Source organism: Falco biarmicus, chromosome 19 (assembly GCF_023638135.1).
Source record: "Falco biarmicus isolate bFalBia1 chromosome 19, bFalBia1.pri, whole genome shotgun sequence".
NCBI classification, from domain to species: Eukaryota; Metazoa; Chordata; class Aves; order Falconiformes; family Falconidae; genus Falco; species Falco biarmicus.
In genome coordinates, this window is record NC_079306.1 from 1555724 (window position 1) to 1578059 (window position 22336).

Genomic DNA, 22336 nt, shown 5'->3' on the forward strand with positions numbered 1-22336 from the left:
AGTTAATGTTTGCAAAGTGCTTTGAAGATGACAAGTGCTAAGTCTGATTACATCTGGTGGGTGAAGTAGATGAGAATGAAGAAGAGGTTCTCAAGTTCATACTGTAACTGCAAGGTCTCCCTAAGCATCGTAATAAATAATGATCAGGAGACGGTTTGTGCTCGTGCTGTCCCTGGTGGTCTGTCGCCAGGTAGCCCGTGGCAAAGGATGATTTCCAGAATGGATTCCTCAATCTGTAAATAGTCACTTCTCAATTACTTATTTGGTTTCTACTACTTTAATTTGCTTTTCCTTCATTTCGTGTGCACCTCGAGATGCTGGTCAGTGAAACGCCCGCAGAACCTGCCAGCTGGACTGTCAATTTGCAATTTTCTAAATCTCTTCAGCGAACCCTGATTATTTCACTGGCTCTAACTTAAACAAACCCCGATTTGCTGGACCGTAATTGCGGGTAATAGTGTTAAGCAGGGTGCAGGTTCCCTCGCAGGGCAAGCGGCAGAGCGAGCCATGGCAGCACCCTGCCGGCAAGGAGCCGAGGGCTCAGAGCCGTATCCTTCACCCAACCCAAACCCACCACAGAGTATATTAATTCTTTAACAGAATACTTTTTGATCACCTAAGATTCCCAGCCGGGCCTGGCTCCCTGCTGTAATAAGTTTGGTGGCTCTTTCCCTGTTGCTTTAAAGCAAAATGGTTTCAGAGTGTTTTTTTCCTTGCAGGAATCCCCTCCGCTGCCGCTGCTCCCTGTGGGGCTGAGTAACACCAGCGAGCCGAGGCACACGCAAGCAGGAGTCCGGTGTTCGGGGTTTCCGTAGGTGAGATCCGGCCCTTTCTCTGTCAGCCCCCTGCTCTGATCCCGGGTGCGCCACCTCTGCCACGCGAATATTAAACGGGCACCGCATGGAATAAACGATTCAGGCTCCGCTGAGCTTGAGCGGATCTTTCCCACAGAGGTGATGGGTATCGTGGCCTGGCTTCGCAGGGATGCTGTGGTGGGTGGCTGCCCTTTCTGTGCTGGCACTGTCTGGAGGAAATCCGGTGTCCTGTGACGTTCTTTGCCATAGCCAAGGCTTCTCTCCGCTTCCCGGCGTCTCCCCGCCCCTTCCCGGTGGTGGGAGCCCCGGCAGCCGCCCCGGCCCCTTCCCTGCCCATGGCCACGTTCCCAGGGCTGGGTGGATATAGGGTCTATAAGCGAGCTGGAGGCGCAGGGCACGCTGAGCGCTGGCGGGGGAAAATCCCACCCCGGCGGTGCTGGCGGGGGGCTCGGCCTTGGGGAATTTTCTGGGAATCTTCCCTGCTCTTGGCCCACCGCTCAGCTTCGCCAGGCCCATGCCACAGGCTGCGGTGGTGCAGCAAGGGCAAGGCGGGCAGGGGGTCAGTGGCCGGGTCAGCGGTGGAGTGCTGAAGTGGGCTGTGGGGGCGCAGCTGGAATGAGGAAAAATCGGGAAAAAATGGGACAAAACAGGTGGGTGCAGTGGGTGTGATGCCTGGCAGGGTGCTGGGGGCCCAGCGGGCTCTGCGGGGGGGATCCCCCTTCTTGTTGTGTAAGAGAAAAAAAAATGTATTTTGCGTTGTGTAGTTTAAAAATCAAACCAAACCCCAAATGATATAAATTTATATAATGCAGCACGGCCACCCCCGCCCCCCCACCCCTGGGCGCTGCGGGCCAGCCCACTCCCTCCCGCGGGGGGCGCCGGCTCCCTTTGCGCAGCGCGGCCGCTGCGCCCCCTGGCGGAGTGGTTCTGCTCTCCTCCGCTCTCCCCCCCCCCCGCCCCCCGCAGGGAGTGGGCGGATCCGGCACCGCCTGTGCCCCGGAAGTGCTCGGCGTGCGCCGGAAGAGGCGGTGGCGGGAGGGAGGGGGCCGGGCCCTGGCGGCAGGAGCCGGAGGCGGAGCCCGAGTGTCCTTATCGCTGGCGCTGGCGCGGCCGCCGGCGGGCAGCGGGGAGCGCGGCGGGGATCGCGGGCCCGCCGGCCTGGGCGCGGGCGGCAGGATGCTGCTCTTCGTGGAGGTGAGGCGCGGCGCGCCGGCGCCGGGCCCGGGCCATGTGGCGGGGAGGCCGCGCACGCTGCTCCGCGCCGCCGGCCGCGCCGCGCCGGGGGGAGGGGACGGGGCTGACACAGCAAATCCGGGGGCGGCGGCCGCCAGCCCGGCGGGCGGGGGTGAGGGGGGGGCTCGGCGCTCTGGAAGGTTCCGCGGGTGCCGGGGCCCCCGCGTGGTAGGGGTGGAAGGCGGCGCGGTGACCTTCCGGGGGAGCCGCCGCACCGCGGCCTGCCGTGAAGGTTACGCGCAGCCCGGGCCCTGCGCGCCGGCCTCGCTCGGCGCCGGGATGGTGGGGCTGGCGGGGCCTCCCGCCTCCGGAGGGGAACGGAGCGGCCCCGGCGGGCCGGGTCGGGCTTTCCTTGGCGCCCCATGGTAGTCCCCGGCCGCCCCGCGGGGCCGCACCGCCGCTTTGCACTGGGCCCGGGCGTACTGGCAGCGGCGGCGCGGCCCGTGCGTGGCGCCTGCCTTAATTAAACAGCCGGCGTTGATTGGGGTGGGGGGGTAATTTCTGGCGGGGAAAGCTCGGCCGGTGGGGCGGCCTGGGCGCGCCGGGCCCGTGTAGGGGCCAGCAGCCCGGCTGCGAGCGCGGGCGGCCCGTCCCCGGGCGTGGAGGTCACCCGGCGGGGGGGGCGGACGGGCCGGTGTGTCCCTCCCTGCGCCACACGGGGCGGGGGAGGGGCGGTGGGCAGCGTGGCGGCCCGGGCCTGGGTCTGCGGGCCGGGCCGGTTCTTCACCTATTTACGGTGTTTCACGTGATTTTGTGAAGCCCTTTCAGTGTTTGCTGGGCAAAACGGGCAACTGCGCTGCTCCCTGAAACTCCTCGATAAGTTTTGTCCAAAAAGCGTGCAAAGCAAACAGCTGCCGGGTTGGGTAAGGCACTACAGGGGTTATATATAAGACATAAATGGGGTTAAGATGTAAGCCAGGCAATTGCTAGTGGTGTATTCCCTTTGAACGTGGTGGCGGTCTTTTATGTGAATACCGATATGTATTCTGTGGTTAAGCAGCTCTAAATAAAAAGGTTTGGGAAACTCCTTGTCTTTCTTAAAGTAACTGCCTCAGTTCTGAAAATGTTACTTGCACTAGGAGGAAAAAAGGATGTCCCGAACGTGGAATGACAGGTCTTCAGAATCTGGTTTTACAGTATTTAACTGGAAGAGGAACTGTTGAAGCTAATGGGAGCCGCAGCCTGGAGCTGCGAGCAGCCAACCTCATCCGAGGCTGAGCGCGGTGGAGAGGAGCAGAGCCCGTGAGACGGAGGTGGCCCCTCTGAGCAGCAGGCGTGCGAGGCAGGTTCTGGAACCCGCAGCGGTGCCATGGAGCAGTTGTGATGCAGATGGGGCTGGGGCTGCTCAGGGGGAGCTGAAGCAAATCAGCCGGGCAGTGTGCGCCTGGGCGTTCGGTGAATCCTTTTCCGGCACAAACCTGACTTTGATTGCTTTGTTTGATCTCCTTTCTCCTCCGCTGCTAGTGCTGTGAGTTAGTTACTCTGATCTTCGTTCAGGAAGAATTATCAGTGATGTTTAATTTTATGTTCCTGAGGATAAATTTGACTTCCTGAAGGTGCCTTTTCACTGCCAGGACAGGGAACTTGAGCTCTTCACCAGGTGCCCTGAAACGCTGTAGTCAGATGCATAGAAGCAGACAGCAGCTTTTATCGCAGGATCTTTGGGTTTGCCTGAAAAATAAGGTGCAGAACAGGGTTGTGTTAGAAATTGTGAAGCTCTTGGGAGCATCAGCTGACTTGCTGTAGCTGTCAGTTATATTTTAGACTTAAGTGAAGCGTGCACGTGGCGATTGTGAGTTGATCCCTTCACAGTGTGCACGGTGGAATTCTGTTCTCATATCTTCTAGCTCAAAAAATTGGCTGCACTGAGGGAGTGGTGTAAGGCTTGGGCTGTTTTTTATGCATTAGTGTTTGGTGTGTTGTGTGCCTTGTTTTTCACTTGAGGCCAGGACCGGAATGCTGTTCACGCTCGATGATGAAGGTGCATTGGGAATATTATTAAATGCACTGTGAAAAATGTAATTGATAATGGCTTGCTGTGCCTGCTTTGGGTTTTGGTTGGTTGAGTATGTGTTCCTAGTCCAATATATTAGTAATTTATTGGGAAAATTGAAATCTGTGCGTTTCAGGTGGGTGAAGCGCTGCCCTAATTGCTGCCAGCGATGCTTCCTAGCTAGAAAACCAGGACTGTGTGAAGCGCTGAGTATTGCTGGCCCTCTTTTCTGGCAGGTGAGGCTTCCTGCTCCCCCCTGGGTGACAACCCCCCCAGTTGTCCCTGTTCATGCAGAAGTGCTGGACACCATTGACACAGGTGAGGGACACCACGACTGTGGGTTTGCTTTCCCCAGGGGTGAAAGAGGTGCCCCTACTGATGGGGTGCTCGTAGTGGCTAACTCGAAACACACGCTGCGCTCAGTCTTGTAGCCGTTGAATGAACATGTGTTTTGAGAATTACCTGGGCTGTTTGGAGTACTGAGCTGTTGTTACAGCCTGCAGTTAGTTCCAGAGGAGTTCTGCGTGCTGCTTTTGGTTTGACACCACCTTTCTCTCTTTTTTTTTTTTTTTTTTTTTTTCTTTTCCCTTTGGTTTGCTTTGCAGCCTGGGGATGCTTTGAGAAGGTGACGGGCAGCTACGCCGGGCCAAGTCCGAGCCTGCTGCAGATTTGTGTTCCTTGCCTGTCATGTCCCCCGGCAGCACAAGGCTTCTCTTTGCAACTCCCATGGGTTTGCTGACCATGGCACTTAAATTTCCACTTCTGGAAAATGTTTAGAATCTCACCTCACAAGTTCTGTTAAATTCTTTTCTAGATTTTTGACTTGGATTTTAGAGAGTTGGTCTGCTCTGGGAAATCTGTCGTGTGCTCGGGGTTAAGATTTTGGTTGCAGGGTGGTTTGAATTAATATTAAAAGAGAGTGCTTTAACAGGAACTCGGAGTACTTCCATTTTTGGTGGCTTAATTGAATCTGTTAAATGTAATTTAGACTCTTAAAATAAGGAAAATTTCTTTGCCATCCTTTTGGAATGAGATAGATGCTTCGATGGTCCGTTTTGAGGAATCGCTGGAGGAGAATCTTTGATCCACTTTGGCCAAAAGTCATCTAAACTAGAGGGGAGCTGTGCTGAGGAGGACAGCTTTGTCAGCTTGTGGATAGCAGCGAGTGTTCCTAACCTTTGTAACCCTGTAAAGCTTTAACCTGATCATGAAAGTTCCCGATAGCAGCTGGGAGGGTTGTTCTGCAGCCAATCGAATGGGCTCAGTATTTGTTAGCCTCAGTTAAATAAGCAAGAATTGATATTTTGGCCCTCTCTTCAGAAGAGCTGCTTGCCAGAATGGAGTGGTGCTGCTCCTGGAGTGCAGCAGACTGTATTTTCAGAAAGCTTATGTAAATTAGGGACTTTTTATCCTCTCAGAGTCCACGGTGTCTTGTTATTAAGATGCGTGACATAAGGGACGGGCCTTGCAGAACTGCGTTACATGGCATTAAGTGTCTCTAGAACAAGGGGGAAGTAGCCCACGCTGTGTTTCAGGTGTGTATTTCAGCCATTACAATTATTAAGTCCATTCATTGCTTTATCAGCCTGAATCTTTTGTAGTTCCTTAGCGCCTTTCACTTGGACCTGTGGTTTCTGAACTTGGTGTTACCACACATGCCTTTCGGTCTTGGCTAAAGCGCGTGATGTCATCTGTCGTACTCAGAGTTGCTTTTTACTTCTGATCAGCTCCAGCAGTGTAAAACTCTCCCTCGAGTCTTTCAATTTCATTTTGTTGTATTTGTTCCTTCCAATTACTTTCAGCTCGAGCTAAATGCTAACCTCAAAGATGTCAGGTAGTGAGGCAGTGTTTATTTTTATAAAATAATGAATCATCTCCTAGATGTGTCTTGTCTTTTTTTTGCTTTGATGAAAAGTAAATTCCAGGCAATGGGATCTGCTGGTTTTCAGTTCTCCAGCAGGTGCCCGTGCTGACAGGTATGCTGCGTCACAGGAGTGACCAGCAGTAAGTTCTGAACTGCGTTGACGGAATACACGGGTGCAACAGCTTCACAGGTTTTTCTTCTAGGGTGTTTTTTTTTGAGAGCAGCTACTCAGAAAACAAAGAAGGGAAATGCACGTGGCCTTCCACATGGAACTATTTCTAGTTCTTTCTGTTTACAGCTATATTCTTCTGCTAAGGGTAATGAAAGGGGGAAAACTCCATTGCTGTGTGGATTAAATTGGTTGTGTGTGTGTGTGATTTTGAATCTCAAAGAGGGCCTTGCAAAAACAGCGATTTTTGTTTTGCCTCCTCTTGTGATTGTCTTGCTCCTCTGGTTTTTGGAGGCTTTTTATTACTGAATTTGGGCTTGTCCTTGTAGCAAATAGCTTTGGCACTAGGTGTGACCTTGGCAGAGGAATTATCTCTAAAGCTACGCAACTGCTTCCTTATCCTTTTGCTTTATGTTTGAGGCCTGGTAGTATGTCACTCCTTAATTTCAGAATCCAGGAGGCTGGCCTCTGAAATATCAGACTTCCTTATTTGTGAGATACGAGGTAGGATTAATGGCTTTTGCCTTTTACAATCATGCACGTGGCGTGAGTAAAGTGGCCTGTCGTTAAATGTCTGAAGAAACCGGTTTGGAGGAAACTATTAGTTGCTTGTAGCGTGCTAGGAATTCTTGTGAGGAGAATTGCCTGCATGGAAGAAGTTTGATTTATCGTGATAGAGCAAAAGCCATGACAGTGCTTATCCTCTGTGCTGCTGCTGGCTTCTGGGACTCCTTGCCCAAATGCCTTTGAGCTCATGAGCAGCTCTCGGGAAGGGACCTCGGAGGGCACCGTCTTCCGCTGTCGGAATAAACGTTTATCCACGTTAGGTTCCAGATGGGAATCCAGCAGTTTCTCTTGTCTGTCTCGTTGTTCACCCTCTCACTCTAACGATGGTCCTTGTTGCCCAGTCTCGAAGAGAGATGATCCTGTTCCCCTCTCCCAACAGGCTGTGATGGTGTGTATGTTTATCTTGGCACTTCAAAAACTTTTAATCTCCTTGCTTACAAATTTAAGGGAATTATTAGTGTACATTGATGCGGATAAGATGTAGGTAAGCTCGTGGGGAACTCAGGTAGTACTCTGGTAAGTTCACGAGGGATCCTGGCATAGCAAAGATGTCACTAATTCAGTAAGTCATTAGTTTCTTCTCCTTGACATATGTTTTTTCTACCTTCCTTTCTAGGAAGGGGTCTGGAGGAGGGAAAATTTCCCTTTCTGGTGAAAGGGGACTGGAGCATTATGACAGTCGAGTCTTTAAAAGCTTATGAGTTACCAGAGTCCTTGACGGCTAGCCGCTTCCTCTGCTGATGTTGTCGGATGTCAATAAAGAGAGGTTGAAGGCAACACTTCTAATGGAGGTAGAAATGAAATACTTGGAAAATACCAAGGATTTTCCTGTTTTGATTAATGAAAAATCAAATAGGCGCTTAATAGCTGGTTAGACACTTGAGATGTGGAACTCTATAGAAAATCACTAAATTCACCTGTATTGTCTGGCTTGACTTGTAAAGCATCTTTGGGTCATTTTTCCCAACAGAAGTGTTTTGGTCTCTTCAGCAGGTAACATCGAAAGGTGCTGGCTTAAACCCTAACGCCAAGGTGTGGCAAGAAGTACCCCAAGGGAGTAGTGAGGCTGTGCCACCAACAAATGGCGCAGAGCACACGTGGCAAGAAACAGCGGCTGCACAAGGGACTCACACCGAGGGTGAGATGTCGCGGGTCTGTGTTCGGGCACTGGCTGTGATACATCCCCTGCCACGGGGTGCTGGGCGTTCTCTGCGGAGAGTTCAGCAGTGAGAAGCAACCTCTTGCTCTTGTCCTTGAGGTTGTGAGTGCTGAGGTAACAACAAGTGTGAAATAAACGTGAGAAAACACTATAGACAGTTTGTAGATGTTGTAAGTCTGACCAGCGAGCTTTGGTTTAGGGATTCAAGGTGTCCGGAGCTGCGCTGGCACGGAGTACTTCAGCAGGTAACGGGATCCAAGGGGCCCAGTGATGACTGAGTAACGCGCTAAGAGGGAAACAAGATGCTAAATGTGTAGAAATGGATTTGTGACTTGTTCACCGTTGCTGCACTTTAGTATACACTTGACCCTGTGAACGGGAAGATAAGATCTGAGGGCCACCTGCGATCCCGGTAGGTCACTGAGGTGCTGCTGAGAGCGGTTAGGCCGTAGCGTTTGTACTGGGTGGGGGGTAGAAACTGCAACACATCTATGGTTAACCTCTGCCGGTTTAGTCCGTATTCCCTTGCGGCCCCCCTTTCTGATCCTTACCGCATGGTCCTGTCATGCAGAATTAAACACTCAAATGGTTGAACTCTTCTGATTTGGTTTAGATGCGATGTGAAGCCGATTGTGTAGCTGAGGTTACGGGTTTCTGGAAAGTCAGCAGAAGTGAAGAGAGAGTACTGAGTTTGTGCACTGGATGACAGGAGCTCGTTTGTCTCTTTATTTCAAAATGAAGCCATCGTGGCAGTGTTACGCTGCTGGAAAATTGAAGGCAGTTTTTCCAAATACGGTGGTTTTGCTTTTAACAATTTTTAATGTAATAGTATCTAATGGACAGTATCCCTTCTCAACGTTTGTTTTTAGTGGATTCATCAGTAGTGTGGCAAAGATCTAGCCATCTACTGAGGCAGTTGATTTTTTTAGAATGATCTCCTTTGCCTGACTGGATTCAACCAAAATGGCACTTGTTTCTATCTCAGGCAGCTGTGGTGAAGACTAAGCTGAGGTGTCCTGCAGAAGAGATCGGCCAATTTCCGTGTCATTCTGTTGCGTTTTATAAAAACCACTAAATGCTCCTGAGTCCCTGATGTAAATAAGGGTGGTGCAGTGCATTGATGTAAGCTGTTTTAGTGCTTTGTCTTTAGGAACCCCGTTTAAATATTTCAAATTCCAGGTGGAAGGCCTGTTTTTTAGAACCTCTGTCACTTTAAAGGGATCTTACGATTTTCTGATCCTATTATTTACTTACCCTGGAGCCCCCAGCGCAAACCAGAGGATCTTTGTGAAGTGGGAGAGGTAGAAAGTGCCATCCAATACAAAGTAGACACTGAAAGTCTAAAAAACATAGGCTAAGTCTAGGTGCTTTCAGTTATGGTGTTCTTGAGTGTTTGTTTTAACGTTGGTAGCCAAAATTTTTCAAATGGAAAATACTCCAAAGGTTATAGTAGGTTGTTTATTGATGATGCGTTTTTTTGGCAGGTAACATAGAGATTTCAGAGGATAGCTGCAAGCAGTATGAAGTGATGTATTCCCCATCCTGTGAAGCCACAAGAAATGGCACGGGAGTTGATGAAGCATCTGCAAATGGAATTGTCCTGGCAACCGAAGATCTTGGATACCAAATCTATGAAGTGTCTGGTGAGTGTGCAAGCTAGAATACCCCTGTCAGTATCTGTAACCCTCTAGAGTCTGCTGCAGTTACGTCATGACTGAGTAGGAGCTTTGAAATGTTCCAAAAATATTCAAGAAGATCCCAACCAGCCGTAGCACTTGGCCAAATCGGTGAAAACTGGGGGATCTGTGGCATTTTGAGGACGTGTGGTGTGATGGTCTGTAAGCATGCCTCAGATGAGCTTGCCCTCTTGGTCTTACCCAGGAGTCATTCTTTCCTTGTACGAGACACGTTCTTTTGTGTTCTCAGTGTGAAACTGAGATCTGACGGTGAATGTGGTAACTTTTAGGTGAAGGCAGCTCCGCTGTGTCCACAGAAGATATTAGAGAGTGTTTGAAAAAACAACTTGAATTCTGCTTCTCACGGTACAGTACAGTTAACTTTGTATAAACCCTTTGTTAAAATTGTTGACAAATTCCCCCTTTTTTTTTGGCTTGATATGTGCTGTCATCTTCATAAGAATGTTAGGTTGGATGCCATATGAAACGAGATTCGCTAAAATGCAGTAGAAGCCCTGTGGTGCCTTTCAGCTGTTCCAGTCCTGCACGTGCATCCGTGTCCTTTAATGAGGATTTGAGTGTGACTTCTCTGCTTCACAGTCGGAAAATGTAGAGATAATTTAGCTGTGTGTTACCAGAAGAGGATTCTTTCACAAGATCCTTTTTGCAGCCTAGCCTGCAGAGCACCATAACTATCAGGAAGATTTTTAATTAACTGATTTGGCTTTGTGTTGATCTGCTGGGATTTTTTCCAGGAGGGAAAATCTGCGTATCTTTTGGCTAGAGTTAGCTGTGAATGGTATTGGCGAATATTTAAACCTGCAGTTATTCTATTGTTTTGAGGCTTCTGTAAGTAAAGTTCAGGATTTTTATAAAACGGCGAACTCCTGTCTTTTTAGTGAGAATCTTTCCAAGGATCTCTACTTGATGTCTCAAATGGATAGTGATCAGTTTGTTCCGATATGGACAATTGCCAACATGGAAGGTATTAAGAAGCTGACAACAGATATGGACCTTATTCTGGAAGTTTTGAGATGTAAGTCTGGCTGTTGGGTGTCCGTAGAACAAAGAATCTTTCCTTGCTTTAGAGAAATGTGTTGGTCTCTGAGCTGGTTATGGCGTATTGTTCTGGTCAGCGGTGACGGGAGCCTCGTTCCGCAGAGGTGCTTGAATAAGTGGCTGTTCCAGGCTCCTGAATTCTCATCATGCTTTATAATAAATGCCTAAATCTGCCTCAGTAAGCGGCTAGCAGTGCAAGTCTTTTTCTGGGAATAAACTACTTCTGATTCAGTGCAGAAGTTTACTGGAAATGATAAAATTAGAAATGGCTTAGTAAATAAAGTTAGCTAGAATTCTTCTGACATGTCCTGTGCTGATTCTGCGCTTGGCTTCTTGCGGAAGCAGTTGTAAGTGAACTTTTTACATCTTTATTCTGACTTGATTTCCCTACTCTTACCTGAACTTTTCCCATTAGGGCTCCCTCTAGGAATGCTTTTATATCCTCGGGCTTGAATTTGAGCTGGGAGTGAACTGAATTAGGGACTGAGCTTTTTAGATACCTGAGCTGTAGATAGAGGCAGCATCAAAGAGCTAAAATACACCGAAGATCTAGCAGACCTTAGCTGGTCAAATGGTTATTTGCTCAGAATTTGAGTAATGGGGTTTCTTCAGCAGTCTGTCGTAGTTCTTTGTGGCGAGTTCAATAATTGGGGAGTCTTACTGCTGAGGTGTTTTGCAGTGCGCAGTGTCCAATATTAAGCCAACTTTTGTCTTTTTAATTTTAGCTTCTCCTATGGTACAAGTGGATGAGAGAGGGGAGAAAGTAAGACCAAACCACAAACGATGTATTATCATTCTCCGTGAGATCCCTGAAACAACACCTATAGAGGTAAATGAGTAGAAAAGAAAGGTGGAAAAGCCTGTTGATGTTTTTGGAGGGTGTCTTCAACAGTGCTTCAGGCAGCAGCAGGAAGTGTTGCTTAAAAGGTCAGCTGGTATTTAATCTGATTAAACACAGATATTTTTCTCATAAACCATGTAAGTAATTTTTTCTGCCTGGATGTATTGTCAAAAAAGCCGAGGCAGAAATTTGCTGTTGTTGTTCGATCCCATTGTTCACTAATATATTAAAATACTCTTAAGTAAACTTTTTTTCCACCGAAAATTAAGCTAGCTAGGCTTTTCTGGAAGGACGTTTGAACTGGTTTCTTTTCAGATCCAAAAATAAACCAGTCCAGGGCATAGCTTGGAATTCAGGCTGAATTTTTGTCACAGCAGTAACTTTACTTGAAGTCAGACGGTTGTTTTGGCAGCAAGAAATGTTACTAAACATTTCTCATTCATTGTGACCCCATGTGAGCTGAGCTCATTATGTTCCGAGGAGGGAGGATAATAAAATTCCTACTGATATTTGGCTAACAGAATGATTTACTTCTTTGTTTTTTAAAGTTGTAACACAGGGTGTTTGTCTGCTAGCATTTTTAATTAGTTCTTTTAATGCAAACGCTGAACAGCTGCTTTTCCCTCTTTAAAATCTGATTATTGCAAAGCTGTCAGGTTGCCTTGATTTAGAAACATTTGTTAGAATCATTCTTGTCTAGATGACTCTCCTGATCTAAAGGCACATTTCTGCTACCTTTTCATACAGAAATACTTCCAGTTCTGTACTGATTGTGATTTTCTTACCAGATGGGCCTGCTGCTTTTTATTTGGGGAGCTCACTAGGCTGGACTGGTATTCTTGCGTTTACAAACAAGTAGAGAATAATTTGGTGTGTGACAGACCTGTCAGGGGAACAAAAGAACATCCCTGGTGGAGGGAAAATTGCAGCTGAGGGGGGCTGGAGAGTAAACTTTTGTTGGTTTAGTGTTCAATTTACAGCTCAGAGCTGATGCCCTTAATCACCTGGCTTCTTCTCTCCCCTAGGAGGTTAAGGCTCTCTTTAAAAATGAAAACTGCCCCAAAGTGATAAGCTGTGAGTTTGCTCACAACAACAACTGGTACGTTACATTCCAGTCAGATACAGATGCGCAACAGGTAAGGCTGCCTTCAACTGGTAATGACATCTCAGTTTTCTTCCTAATGCTTCCCCTGCTTGAGAGGGTTGCCCACATGCTTCCTGTAGCTAAAAGAAATGTTTTATTTCCTTATCCCCCTTTTATTATTTTAAGAGGTTAGTGGCAAATTCTGGTTAATAGAGGAAAAAGTGGAGGGATTGTCGGGTTAGAATTCCCTTGTCTGCCTCTTGCCTCAGTACTCACCAGCCATAACTGACATGGGGTATGTCCTGAATTCGAAGTGTTCATGAATGTAGCTGGGCTAACAGGGAAGCAGATGGCTAGACACTTGTGTTACGTCATGTAATATCCTTCGAGAAGTATAATTATGATCAAGATATTCTAATGTTTTTTGTATCTGCAGGCGTTTAAGTACTTAAGGGAAGAAGTGAAAACCTTTCAGGGCAAGCCAGTAATGGTAAGGCTGCTTTATAGGCTTCTGTTTGATTGATAGTGTGCATTTAAGGGGGGGGGGGGGGGGGGGGGGGGGGGCACTAAGGAATTAGCAGTGGGATAGTTCCTACCACTTGTTCTGGGGGCTGGTAACTTGAATGAGGTCATGAGTAGCTTCGAAAAATTACAGTTCAGTGGCTGCTGGTTATTCACAGAGCTGCTTCCCATGAGGGGTGAAATACATTCCTGTTTCGTCTTCCCTTCTCCACTTTCCCCGGAATCTGGGTCTGCAGAACTCAGGAGAGGGACTCTCGCCATCATGAGTCTCTAGGTTGAGTTAGCTGCTCTACAAACGGGGCTGCAGCAAGGCCTTTGTACTGAGAGGAGCTGCCAAAACCGGAGCCTGGGCGGTCGCTGCTATAGGAGGCAGCGTTTATCTTCAGCTTGACAGATTCTCTAGCTAAAGCGGCGTGTGATGTCCTCCCCGTTTAGCACGCTGTTAGAAAATGATCTGTATTGATTTTTATCAGAGCTTTTATTTCTACGCAGTCATCAACTTCCTCCTTCACGTCCCTTCTGTTATAATTTCGCTAGGCAAGAAAGATAGTGTGCTCTGCTTCTCTGTTTCTCCCGACTAATGGCTGTGATGCGATGTGCTCTCTTGCAGGCAAGGATAAAAGCCATCAACACCTTTTTTGCTAAGAATGGTTACCGGGTAGTGGATTCCAGTGTCTATACTCAGCCAGTTCAAACACAAGCACAGTTTGCCTCGCCACTCTTTATGCAGCCTGTATATAGTCCTCAGCAGTACTCTATTTACAGCATCGTGCCTCAGACGTGGTCTCCCAATCCTGCACCTTACTTTGAAACACCACTGGTGAGTAACAGCTGATGGAAGTGAGAGGAGCTAGCCCAAAACAGCAGGAGTCATTTGGTTAACAAATCAGCGGGGTTAAGCCACAGCAGTGGGCTTTTCAGCTGTAGAATGTGCAGGTTGACTAGTCAGATCCCTCTGTTTTATAATAGTTCCTGTTATATCGTGGACCTGATCAAGCAAGGCTATTGGAGAGGCTGCGTGTCGCACCATGGGCTGCCATTTATTTCAAGAAATGGTGTGAAATTCCATTGTCCAGTGGCTAGTGTCACTGGAACAGCTTTGTAGCTCTTCCAGGAGGACCCTGATGCTCGAGGAGACGTGCAGACTGTTAACCTGGTGGGGTTTTCGCTTTAGTAGTAAGCTCACAACATACTAGGTAACGGCGGCCCGGTGTAAAAGTACAGACTAGATGAATAACTGCTGAAGCTGATCTCATAAAACTGCAAACGTTTTTCTTTTTAGTTCAGCCATTGAGACTGTTCTGTCTGTTGCAGGCCCCCTTTCCTAACGGTGGATTTGTGAATGGCTTTAATACACCAGGATCATATAAAACAAATGCTGCTTCTTTGAGTATAGGTCGCCCATTCCATAGAAATCGGTAAGATAGCTCTGTCAGTTGTTTGCTCTCGGAGAACTTACAGTATTGAGATCCTGAAGTGTTCCTTGCACTTGTAGAATGCAGTGCCTTCTGCTGGGACTAGGGTACTTGTTTTGTTTTATCAAATATGTATGACGTTTTTCAACTTGATTTATAAAATAAAATTAAAATCAAGGTGGCAGCTCAAGATCCTAAAAGAATGGACATATGTGCTGGAGAGAGCAAAGGTAACTCCTTTAAAAGCCTCAGAGGAATTTCTGCAGACAAATAAATAACTTCCTCTTAAGGTAATACTTCTAATTGTGTTTGTTATACACAGATTATAAACTCCTGCAGCACAAATGTAAGCTTTTCCTGTTGTGTGATTAGCCTTGCAGAGAGCCATTCAGTTTATGCAGCTGAGAAGTCGCATGCCCAGACTGCTGGATGCTAAAACTGCTGGATGCTGAGTCTGTTACTATAATTTATTTGGTTTATCCCCATCTTTCCTGATAACTGTAAAGGACTCGGCTCAGATCTAAACACTGGGGAGAAGGAAGCAGCTTTGTATTCACTGGAACAGCGCTCTGTAAATACAAAGGAGCAGTAATCTGTTTGTGTGGGTGGAAATTGTTTTATTTGCAAGTTCTTTCACTGTATTCAGCATGCGAGCTGGTAGCAGGGGAATTACTTTTTATATTGTTTGAGAAGTCAGTTGACAACTGCCTGTACCGTAAGTGGTTCTGTGATGCAGTTAAGGGCTGTGGCTGTTGGCAGAAGGTGAACTTCAGTATTCGGGCTGCGGTGACTCAGCAGAGTCTTCACACAGGCTGTGCAACTGGTAGGACAACTTGACTTGGAAGATGGGGCAGCTGGTGGAGTTACAGCTGCTCAGCCCCTGACCAAGATCTTAGAAAAAAAATTGTCCCCTTAAATTGTGCCTAAACTTAAACCCTGTAACACTCGCATGTATGCGGATCCTCCCAAAAGTACGAATGCTGAAGCTGGACAAGAATTGTGTGTACCCAAACATTAACATCTTGAAATGCCTGCACATTCACTACTGCCTCGTAGATCACATCTGTATAATCCTTAAGCTTTTAGAAGTTTTCTGGTTAAGACTTTTGTTTGTAAAATCTTCAGCCGCTGTGAAGTTATAGCTTTAGGGTCATGCGTACAGGTTCTGCTGGTCTGTCTTGGTTGTCTTATCTTTCCTGCCAATCTTGCTCAGCCTTTGTGCTAGTACAAAGCTCTGTTTTTGTGGTAATAAATCTTCATTTTGTGGCAGCAGACATTAGTTACGCTTGGGCAGGATTTCTTTGCCTGCTAAGGTGACAGCTCAGGCATCGCCTGGAAGGTTTGGCCCAGTGATGATCAAGTATCGCGCTAAGAGAGAACAGGTCCAACAGTCGATTGTCTGGGCAGCCTGCACTTCATGCTTTTCCTTCTTTTTTCACTCTCATCTCATCTCTCTCTCCCTCTCTCTGCTTTTTTTCTTCCTTATCTTTCCTTGTCTTTTCCGCTTTGCTCTTCTGCCCAGGCAAGATTGTGGCCTTCTCAGTGATGGGTAAGATTATGAGATCTGAGGGCTGAATTTATGACTTAAGTCTTCCATTTTAAGAACATTGAACAAAATGGAAGAATTCAGTTAGCGTCCCTCCTCCTCCTCCTCCCTGTGGTCTTTGCTGATGGAAAACTTAACCTTACTGGGGCCTCCAAACTGGTTCTTAGTGCTTCTGGAAGCTGTGAGGTATGCATTAATCTTGGTTGAGCATATCTTCTCCTGAACTGCAGGAGAGCTCGTTTGGAGCGGTTCGTCCAGCTGCTGCTTTTGGGTTTCCGTGCTGGCTACGGAAGTGAATTTGTTCTGTCGTACAGGCAGTTAAGAGTTAAATATTTGATTTTTCTCTGTAGCTAAACATTTGTTTAAGCCCCTCATATTTATTTTGCCCTGATTTGTTGCAACATCCTTGTGGGAAAGGAAGATTGAGTCTTTGTAACAGAGAATCCTGGCTGCTAATGTTGATTAAATTGATTTTTTTCTATCCAGCCACCTAAACAGTAACTTAAAATGTCTTGGGTAAAGCAGATTAATTTGACCACTGGAAACTAGGCTCTTAAAAGGTGATTTTTGTTCTGCTTACATATGAAATGCTGCACAACTTCCAGCTGTTAGTAGCGAGGCTGTGGAGAAACCTGCCAGATAGCGGTGGAGTTGATTTTTAAAATACCACAGGATCAACGGCTGAGCAGAGGGAGGAGCCACATCACTTGCTGCTGCTCTGATTTAGTGCTGACAAATGATAATTTATCATGCGTTGAATTATTTGATTTTGCTTTTTCTTCCTCCCAGTTTAAATTCTCTGGCCAAGTGGGAGGCAACAAGTTTATTGGTGGAAGCTGGATGGAAACTACCTCTTTGTTAGGTAGTCTGGGGTCTGTGGCATCCACAATGTGCCTTTCCCTGTTTGCTTAGCTTAGGGAAGCCCAAAGCTGCGTGAGTGACGGTCTGTTGGAAGAAAGGACCCTTCTCCAGGCCGCTCCTTGGTGACTCTCTAAGAGATCCTGTAGCCCCATTAACTTCTCCTCCCGGCTAGGGATCGTACTTTGGCTGGCAGTGGGAGAACTTCTTCTGATTGCATGGAATGTTATAATGAAATTGTTTAAAAACAATAAGCATGCAAAATCCTCATTCTGCCCTTAAATCATGAGATCTGGAGCGGTGACCAAAGGAGAATTTAAGAGTTTAAGGTCCTTGCCGCCTTGCTTGCCAAAACTGGTTGGTGCTGTGTGGAAAAGACAGCGAGGTGCAGGAGTGGAATATAGTCTTAAGGCACGTGAATGCTGCTCCAGAAAACTGTTCTGTGTGGTGGTAGGTCAGGGTTTTTCTGGGTAATTCGGTGTTTTAAGACCCTGAGCCTTACCTTGCCGAGGCACTGCATGTACACAGCTGCGCCTTTTCAGAGGAAATAGAGCTTTAAGGCTGAATAATCGATAACTGGGTAAAGTGTCTGGGGTATTGTAAACTGCAGAATCAGTGTTGTGGGTGTTTGGTAACAGGAGCAGGGAGGCGAAGATCCTGGCTTTTGAAGCACCGGGGGAGGTGGCCTCCCAGCTACCCCAGCCTTATTTACCCTCTTCTCTTCAGCCTGTTCTGCCCCTGGCTGCTTCTTTCAGTTCAGTTTTTTCACTTGTGGCCAGCTCAGGTTGTGCCTCAGGCTTGGCTTATTTCTCCAGACGACTTTCCGGTACCCCGTGCCTGTGCTGCAGGCCCAGGGAAATAGAAGAATCCCTCTGGATTCTTCTGCCACCCCTAGGTTTGGGGTTTGTTTGGGGTTGGGTTTTTTTTTTTTGGGGGGGGGGGTGTGGTGGTGGTGGTGTTTCTGCTTGAGGGTTGTGGGGTTTTTTTTGTCCCTGTGGTATCTATTGGGCAGTGATCTCAATGTTTTCTTCAAGTGGCAACACTTGACGGGAGAGGAGGTTGCAAGAAAACTTTAACAAAAGGAATAGATGGAGGTAAGGAGGAATGGCGTCATTGGCCTTGACAAATGTAGGAAACAACTTCTCTGGTGGAGTCCCAGTGCTTGCTGCCCTCCTCCTTCCTCGTCAGCTATGAATTAACTGTAGTTGGTGGTAGTTTTGGGTCCTGTTCTTGAAACTGGGTTACACAGCTGCTGCTCTGTGTCCTGCAGTGTGAAGCCTCACTTCCGATCATCGAACAGCTCGGAACACGCTGCGGAGGGTCCAGCTGCCGTCAGTACCATGCCCGTGGGGGATGGCCCACTGAACAGAACCAACTCAAGGAATTTTGTTATGGAGCGCCATAACAGTACGTTAACCGGGCACCAAGAGCAAGGATATTCCCAGAAGGATTCTCCGACCGCACAGATGGAGCAGAACGGCGATTACGGCATTGGCAGGGGCAGGTAAAGAGCTGTAACACATCGGTGCAGTTGGGTCGTGGTGCCGGAGGTTTAAAGGGCTCGCATGAGCCAAGGATCCCCACCGCTGGCACAACTGGTATTTCTGTAAAGGCTGACCAGGAGAAAACTTGACGTTGAAATAAACCAGGCATGATAAATACCTCACTGGGAGCACAAAAGCTTCCTGCTTGACCGTATGGCTATTAGTCATTCTGACAAATGCCTCGCAGTAAGATCATGAGGTGTCTCTATTTCAGAATAACTGCCTGGTTTGTTCCTGGAATTAAAACAGTTGAAGTAAAGTTAGTATTTGTATTGCTGTAAATAATAAGTAGATCCTTAGCTGGGGAATTCGATGCTCCTAAATGTTGTAAGATCAACTGGTTTTATCTTTCATCTGTTAATTCAGGGTTTAGACACTTAAATAAACAAGACAGATAATGTGAGAAATCAGGTGATTAAGTTTATTACTATAAAACTATAGGATATTACAGTCTAATTGTCACTGTGCTTGTCCAGATACAGTACTCAAGGGTCCCTCCTTCACGGGGAGAGAAAAGAGAAATTGTTTTCCCGTATTGGCTCTGTTCCAAGAGCGTAAGAGCTTTGACCCCTCCTGAAGATGGAGAACATCCCAGAACTGTATCTTGAGAAGCATCGGCAGGCTGCTGTAAATCCCCGGCCACAGGCTCCCCTTTGTGCGGATGAGTGCGCCCTTCAGCTAGATGAATGCACTTACTGACTTTATTTTTGCCTTTAAAGGAGGAATGTTTTCAGAGGTCGGAGGAGACGAGAAGATGACCGGGTTTCAGTAAGTTCCGCTTCCCTTGCTGCAAGGTTTTTGCACAAAGTGCAATGTGTTGGCTGTGTGTTTGTGGAAGGAACGGCACAGTCCTTGAATTCTCAGGTTGCACTCTGGATTGTCAGTGTTCCTGGGAAATTTCCCTGACACTCGCTCAGTGCTTTCAGTGCTGGGTGTTACAGCTTTATTAACGGCTGTCTCCCTTCTCTAGAGACCTCAGTCTTCAGCAGAAACAAAGACTCAGACACCAAAGTTTGACTTGCTAGCATCAAATTTCCCACCTTTACCTGGCAGCACAGCAAAAATACCGGGAGAGCCTGTGCTGGAGAGCAGGATGTCCGATATCGTTAAAGGAGTCTGCAAAGAAAAGGTACCTGCGCGTGTCTCCGGGATGCTCGCAGCCGTGCGCGTCTGCTGTGTCTCCCTCCTCCCCTGCTTAGAGTTGCCTTACGTTAGAGCTGCACGTGAGAATGCTTTAAACCCAAACATCCTACCGTGTTTATTACATATATATTACTGTAATAGTGCAGTTTCTGTCTTTTTGGTCTTGGATTTCCTTGGCTTTTTGCAGGTATTTAGCTGAAGTTCTGTAATTACACTGTTGTAAGCTCGGTTGTGTTTTGGAATAAAGCAGGCAGATGAGGAGTGTTGGAGTAGGATCGGTTTGGTGAGGTGTAGGCAGGGGCTGCTTCCAGGTGAATCTCTTCTTTGAGCCAGTGGGCTAAGCACGGCCTTACTTCTTGTTTTATCTGCCATTTGTGTTGCCCGTATAAGGGGTGATTGGTTTAGAGGTGATGCTCCAAAAGAAGTAAAATTCCCATCATTGAGACTTGAGCAGCCTTTGGAAATATCCTGCTTCTCAGATGTCTCCAACTGGCACACTGAGGAGCAGTTTAAGCCCATCTGCCATCTTTCCGTGTTTTGCAACTTCATTTCTGTACAGGAAAGCAAAGATCTGCTGCCCAGCTGCCCAGCTCCTGCTCAGGAAGAACCGACGCACAGCACCGTCCAGCAGCCGGTGACAAGCGTGAGTTCCCCGAGTCAGACCGAAGCTGTGGCATTAAGGTACGCACATTACTTGAGTCGGGAGCGTTAAAATTTGTTTGCTCTGGCAAAGACTCCAGCTGGTGTCCGGCAGGGTGGCGGTAATGCTTGTTGTTCCTTCAGTAGGTGGCTTCTCTGGAGGCCACTAGATGGAAATAACAAATTGTGGTGGTAGTGGCTGCAAAAGGCGCAGTTGTGTCTTCAAAGAAAAATACTTTCTCAAACATGAATTTCCGTGTTACTAGGTTTTAATGTGAAATGGCTTTTGCTTTAGCAGCACGGTTCAGCCGGACAGCAAACCAGAAGAAGTGTCGGCTCAGAAAGATGTTACAAGCCACACGTCCCCGCCGCTGGCTGTCTCTCCCGTCAGTGCTGCAAAGCCACCGAGGACAAATGCCGCTTCACCTTCGGCTAACGCCAGCGCAGCTCCTGCTTTGTCGACGCAGGTAAGGCCCGGAGCAGCAGGGTGCGGGTGGGGAATGGTGGGAGCTTCTGCTTGGATGTGCCGATGTAGCATCGGGGACCTTGTGCAGTTTGCCACGGCTGCGGTGTGATAGCTGCTGTGTCTGGAATGGTCCGGAAGAGCGGAGCGTGGTGGTTCCAGTGTGTAAATCCTGCTCTTTCCCTTGGTCCCAAAGGAGCCACGCAAACTAAGTTACGCTGAAGTTTGCCAGAAGCCCCCAAAAGAGCCTCCTCCCGTTGCTGTTCAGCCTCTCAGGGAACATCGCACCAACATCGTTCCCCCTGCCAAAACCGAAGACAACGGTACAGCCGAGAAGGCTCCGGAGAAGGCTCATGACAAGGGTGAAGGTCGCATGAAGGATTATTCTGGGTTCCGAGGCAACGGGCCTCCCAGGGGAGCTGCTGGGAAAATCAGGGAACAGAGGCGCCAATTTGGACGCAGATCATCGCCTCAGGGAGCACCTCGACGTATCGGCAAGGAGCAGTACGTGCCACCCCGGTCACCAAAGTAACACTTATCCAGCCAATTATTCTCAATTTAATTTGAGCTGTGGACTAATAAGCGGCAAAGGAGACTGAGAAAGAAGTATTCGTGAAGGGGAATACTGAACTGGAGCGTGGCTTGTGTGGAGAAGTTGTGGAGGGTCCCAAAATTCATCTCTAAAAGTGATTTCACAAATGCTGGAGGATTCCAATCAATATAAATATAGAGATTATAATTTTTGTATTTTTGTTTTTAATTTGCAGAGGGTTTCCTGCTTGAAATCAGTTTTGGGGTTGTGAAACTAGTGTTTTGACAAAGTGAAAGAATATGAATTGACAAATTAACCTGTCCCTCAGTGTAGGAGGAAAAGGATAAGAGAATATTATTTTTGAAAAATGAGCGTTTCTGTAAAATTAGAATTTTTTTAACCTATTTAACATTTGGCTTGTCGGATGATGTGTCTGCCATTGATGGCCTTGCATTGCAGCACGCGTCTGCAGCCGAGGTGCTTGGTCAGTGTGAGTGGAAATGAGTGCAGCCAGATACTGTTGTCATGACTAGTCACTGATGATAAAAACTGAATGTACTACTGTAGTAAACTTTGTGTTTCCAGCTTGTAGTCTCTTGACCTTACTAATAATTCATTCAGCGAGCTTTTCAAACTGTTGATTTTTACAGGATACTCGATTGTAGATCAGAGCACGTGTCTTCTGGGCGCAGTTGGAAGGAGGCAGAAGGGAGCACGTCAGAATTTTTAATTTGCCCTTTTTCCTCGCCTCCTTTTGAGGGCAACTTCTTAGGTTTGCGGGGGGGTTTGTTTGTGGTTTCCCCCCCCCCCCCCCCACGCTTGTTACTTTCTCTTAATCTTTATTACAGACTTTTTGTGCATTTCTCTTGGTATGTTTTCCTGAGGCAGGCCCAGTATAGGATCGATGCATGGCTACACAGTACTTGATATTAGCTTCACAAGTGAAGAGCCTGGAATTCCAGACGTGGAATTCTGCCTTGCAGGTGGGAACTGGGGGCACGGAATTCGGCGTGCCCCGCCAGGGTTAGACCTACATCTGTGTACTGACCTTTGCGTTCTGGAGTAGGGTATGGGATGTTGTATGCTAGAAATCAGGGTTTATGTATACTGGGAACCTGTTGTTTACAGCTGATGTCATAGCAACTGACTTTTTTTTCACCGTTTAAAGAGGAACGAAAGGTGAAGAGTTAAACAAAACCCCTCATGTGCAGAGA

The 22336-nt window shown here is 47.6% G+C and overlaps 2 protein-coding genes across 9 annotated transcripts in view; both read left to right on the plus strand.

Moving 5' to 3' along the window:
* DIP2B (disco interacting protein 2 homolog B) overlaps positions 1-22336 on the plus strand; it is a 125375-nt gene that overhangs the window by 26701 nt on the left and 76338 nt on the right. The window lies entirely within an intron of this gene.
* On the plus strand, positions 1867-21706 carry LARP4 (La ribonucleoprotein 4). Of its 8 annotated transcripts, XM_056321858.1 has the most exons (18): positions 1867-2009; positions 4178-4277; positions 7258-7432; positions 7632-7779; positions 9285-9443; positions 9767-9842; positions 10376-10512; positions 11261-11364; positions 12402-12512; positions 12897-12950; positions 13593-13802; positions 14297-14400; positions 18072-18305; positions 19065-19113; positions 19316-19474; positions 20048-20169; positions 20423-20594; positions 20787-21706. In XM_056321858.1, exons 3-18 carry the CDS (start codon positions 7382-7384, stop codon positions 21120-21122), a joined length of 2226 nt encoding a protein of 741 aa, XP_056177833.1. In that variant the 5' UTR covers positions 1867-2009; positions 4178-4277; positions 7258-7381; the 3' UTR covers positions 21123-21706. The 8 variants fall into 8 exon arrangements, with proteins under 8 accessions (XP_056177833.1, XP_056177835.1, XP_056177836.1 ...); XM_056321862.1 differs by lacking the exon at positions 7258-7432 and having other exon boundaries at positions 1873-2009; XM_056321857.1 differs by lacking the exon at positions 4178-4277 and having other exon boundaries at positions 1883-2009.

Bases quoted from the DNA above. Each gene is read 5' to 3' on its own strand.
- LARP4 (XM_056321858.1), top strand. From the start codon at position 7,382: ATGTTGTCGGATGTCAATAAAGAGAGGTTGAAGGCAACACTTCTAATG. The intron at 7,780-9,284 runs GTGAGATGTCGC...TTTTTTTGGCAG, and splicing joins ACAAGGGACTCACACCGAGG to GTAACATAGAGATTTCAGAG. The intron at 11,365-12,401 runs GTAAATGAGTAG...TCTCTCCCCTAG, and splicing joins CTGAAACAACACCTATAGAG to GAGGTTAAGGCTCTCTTTAA.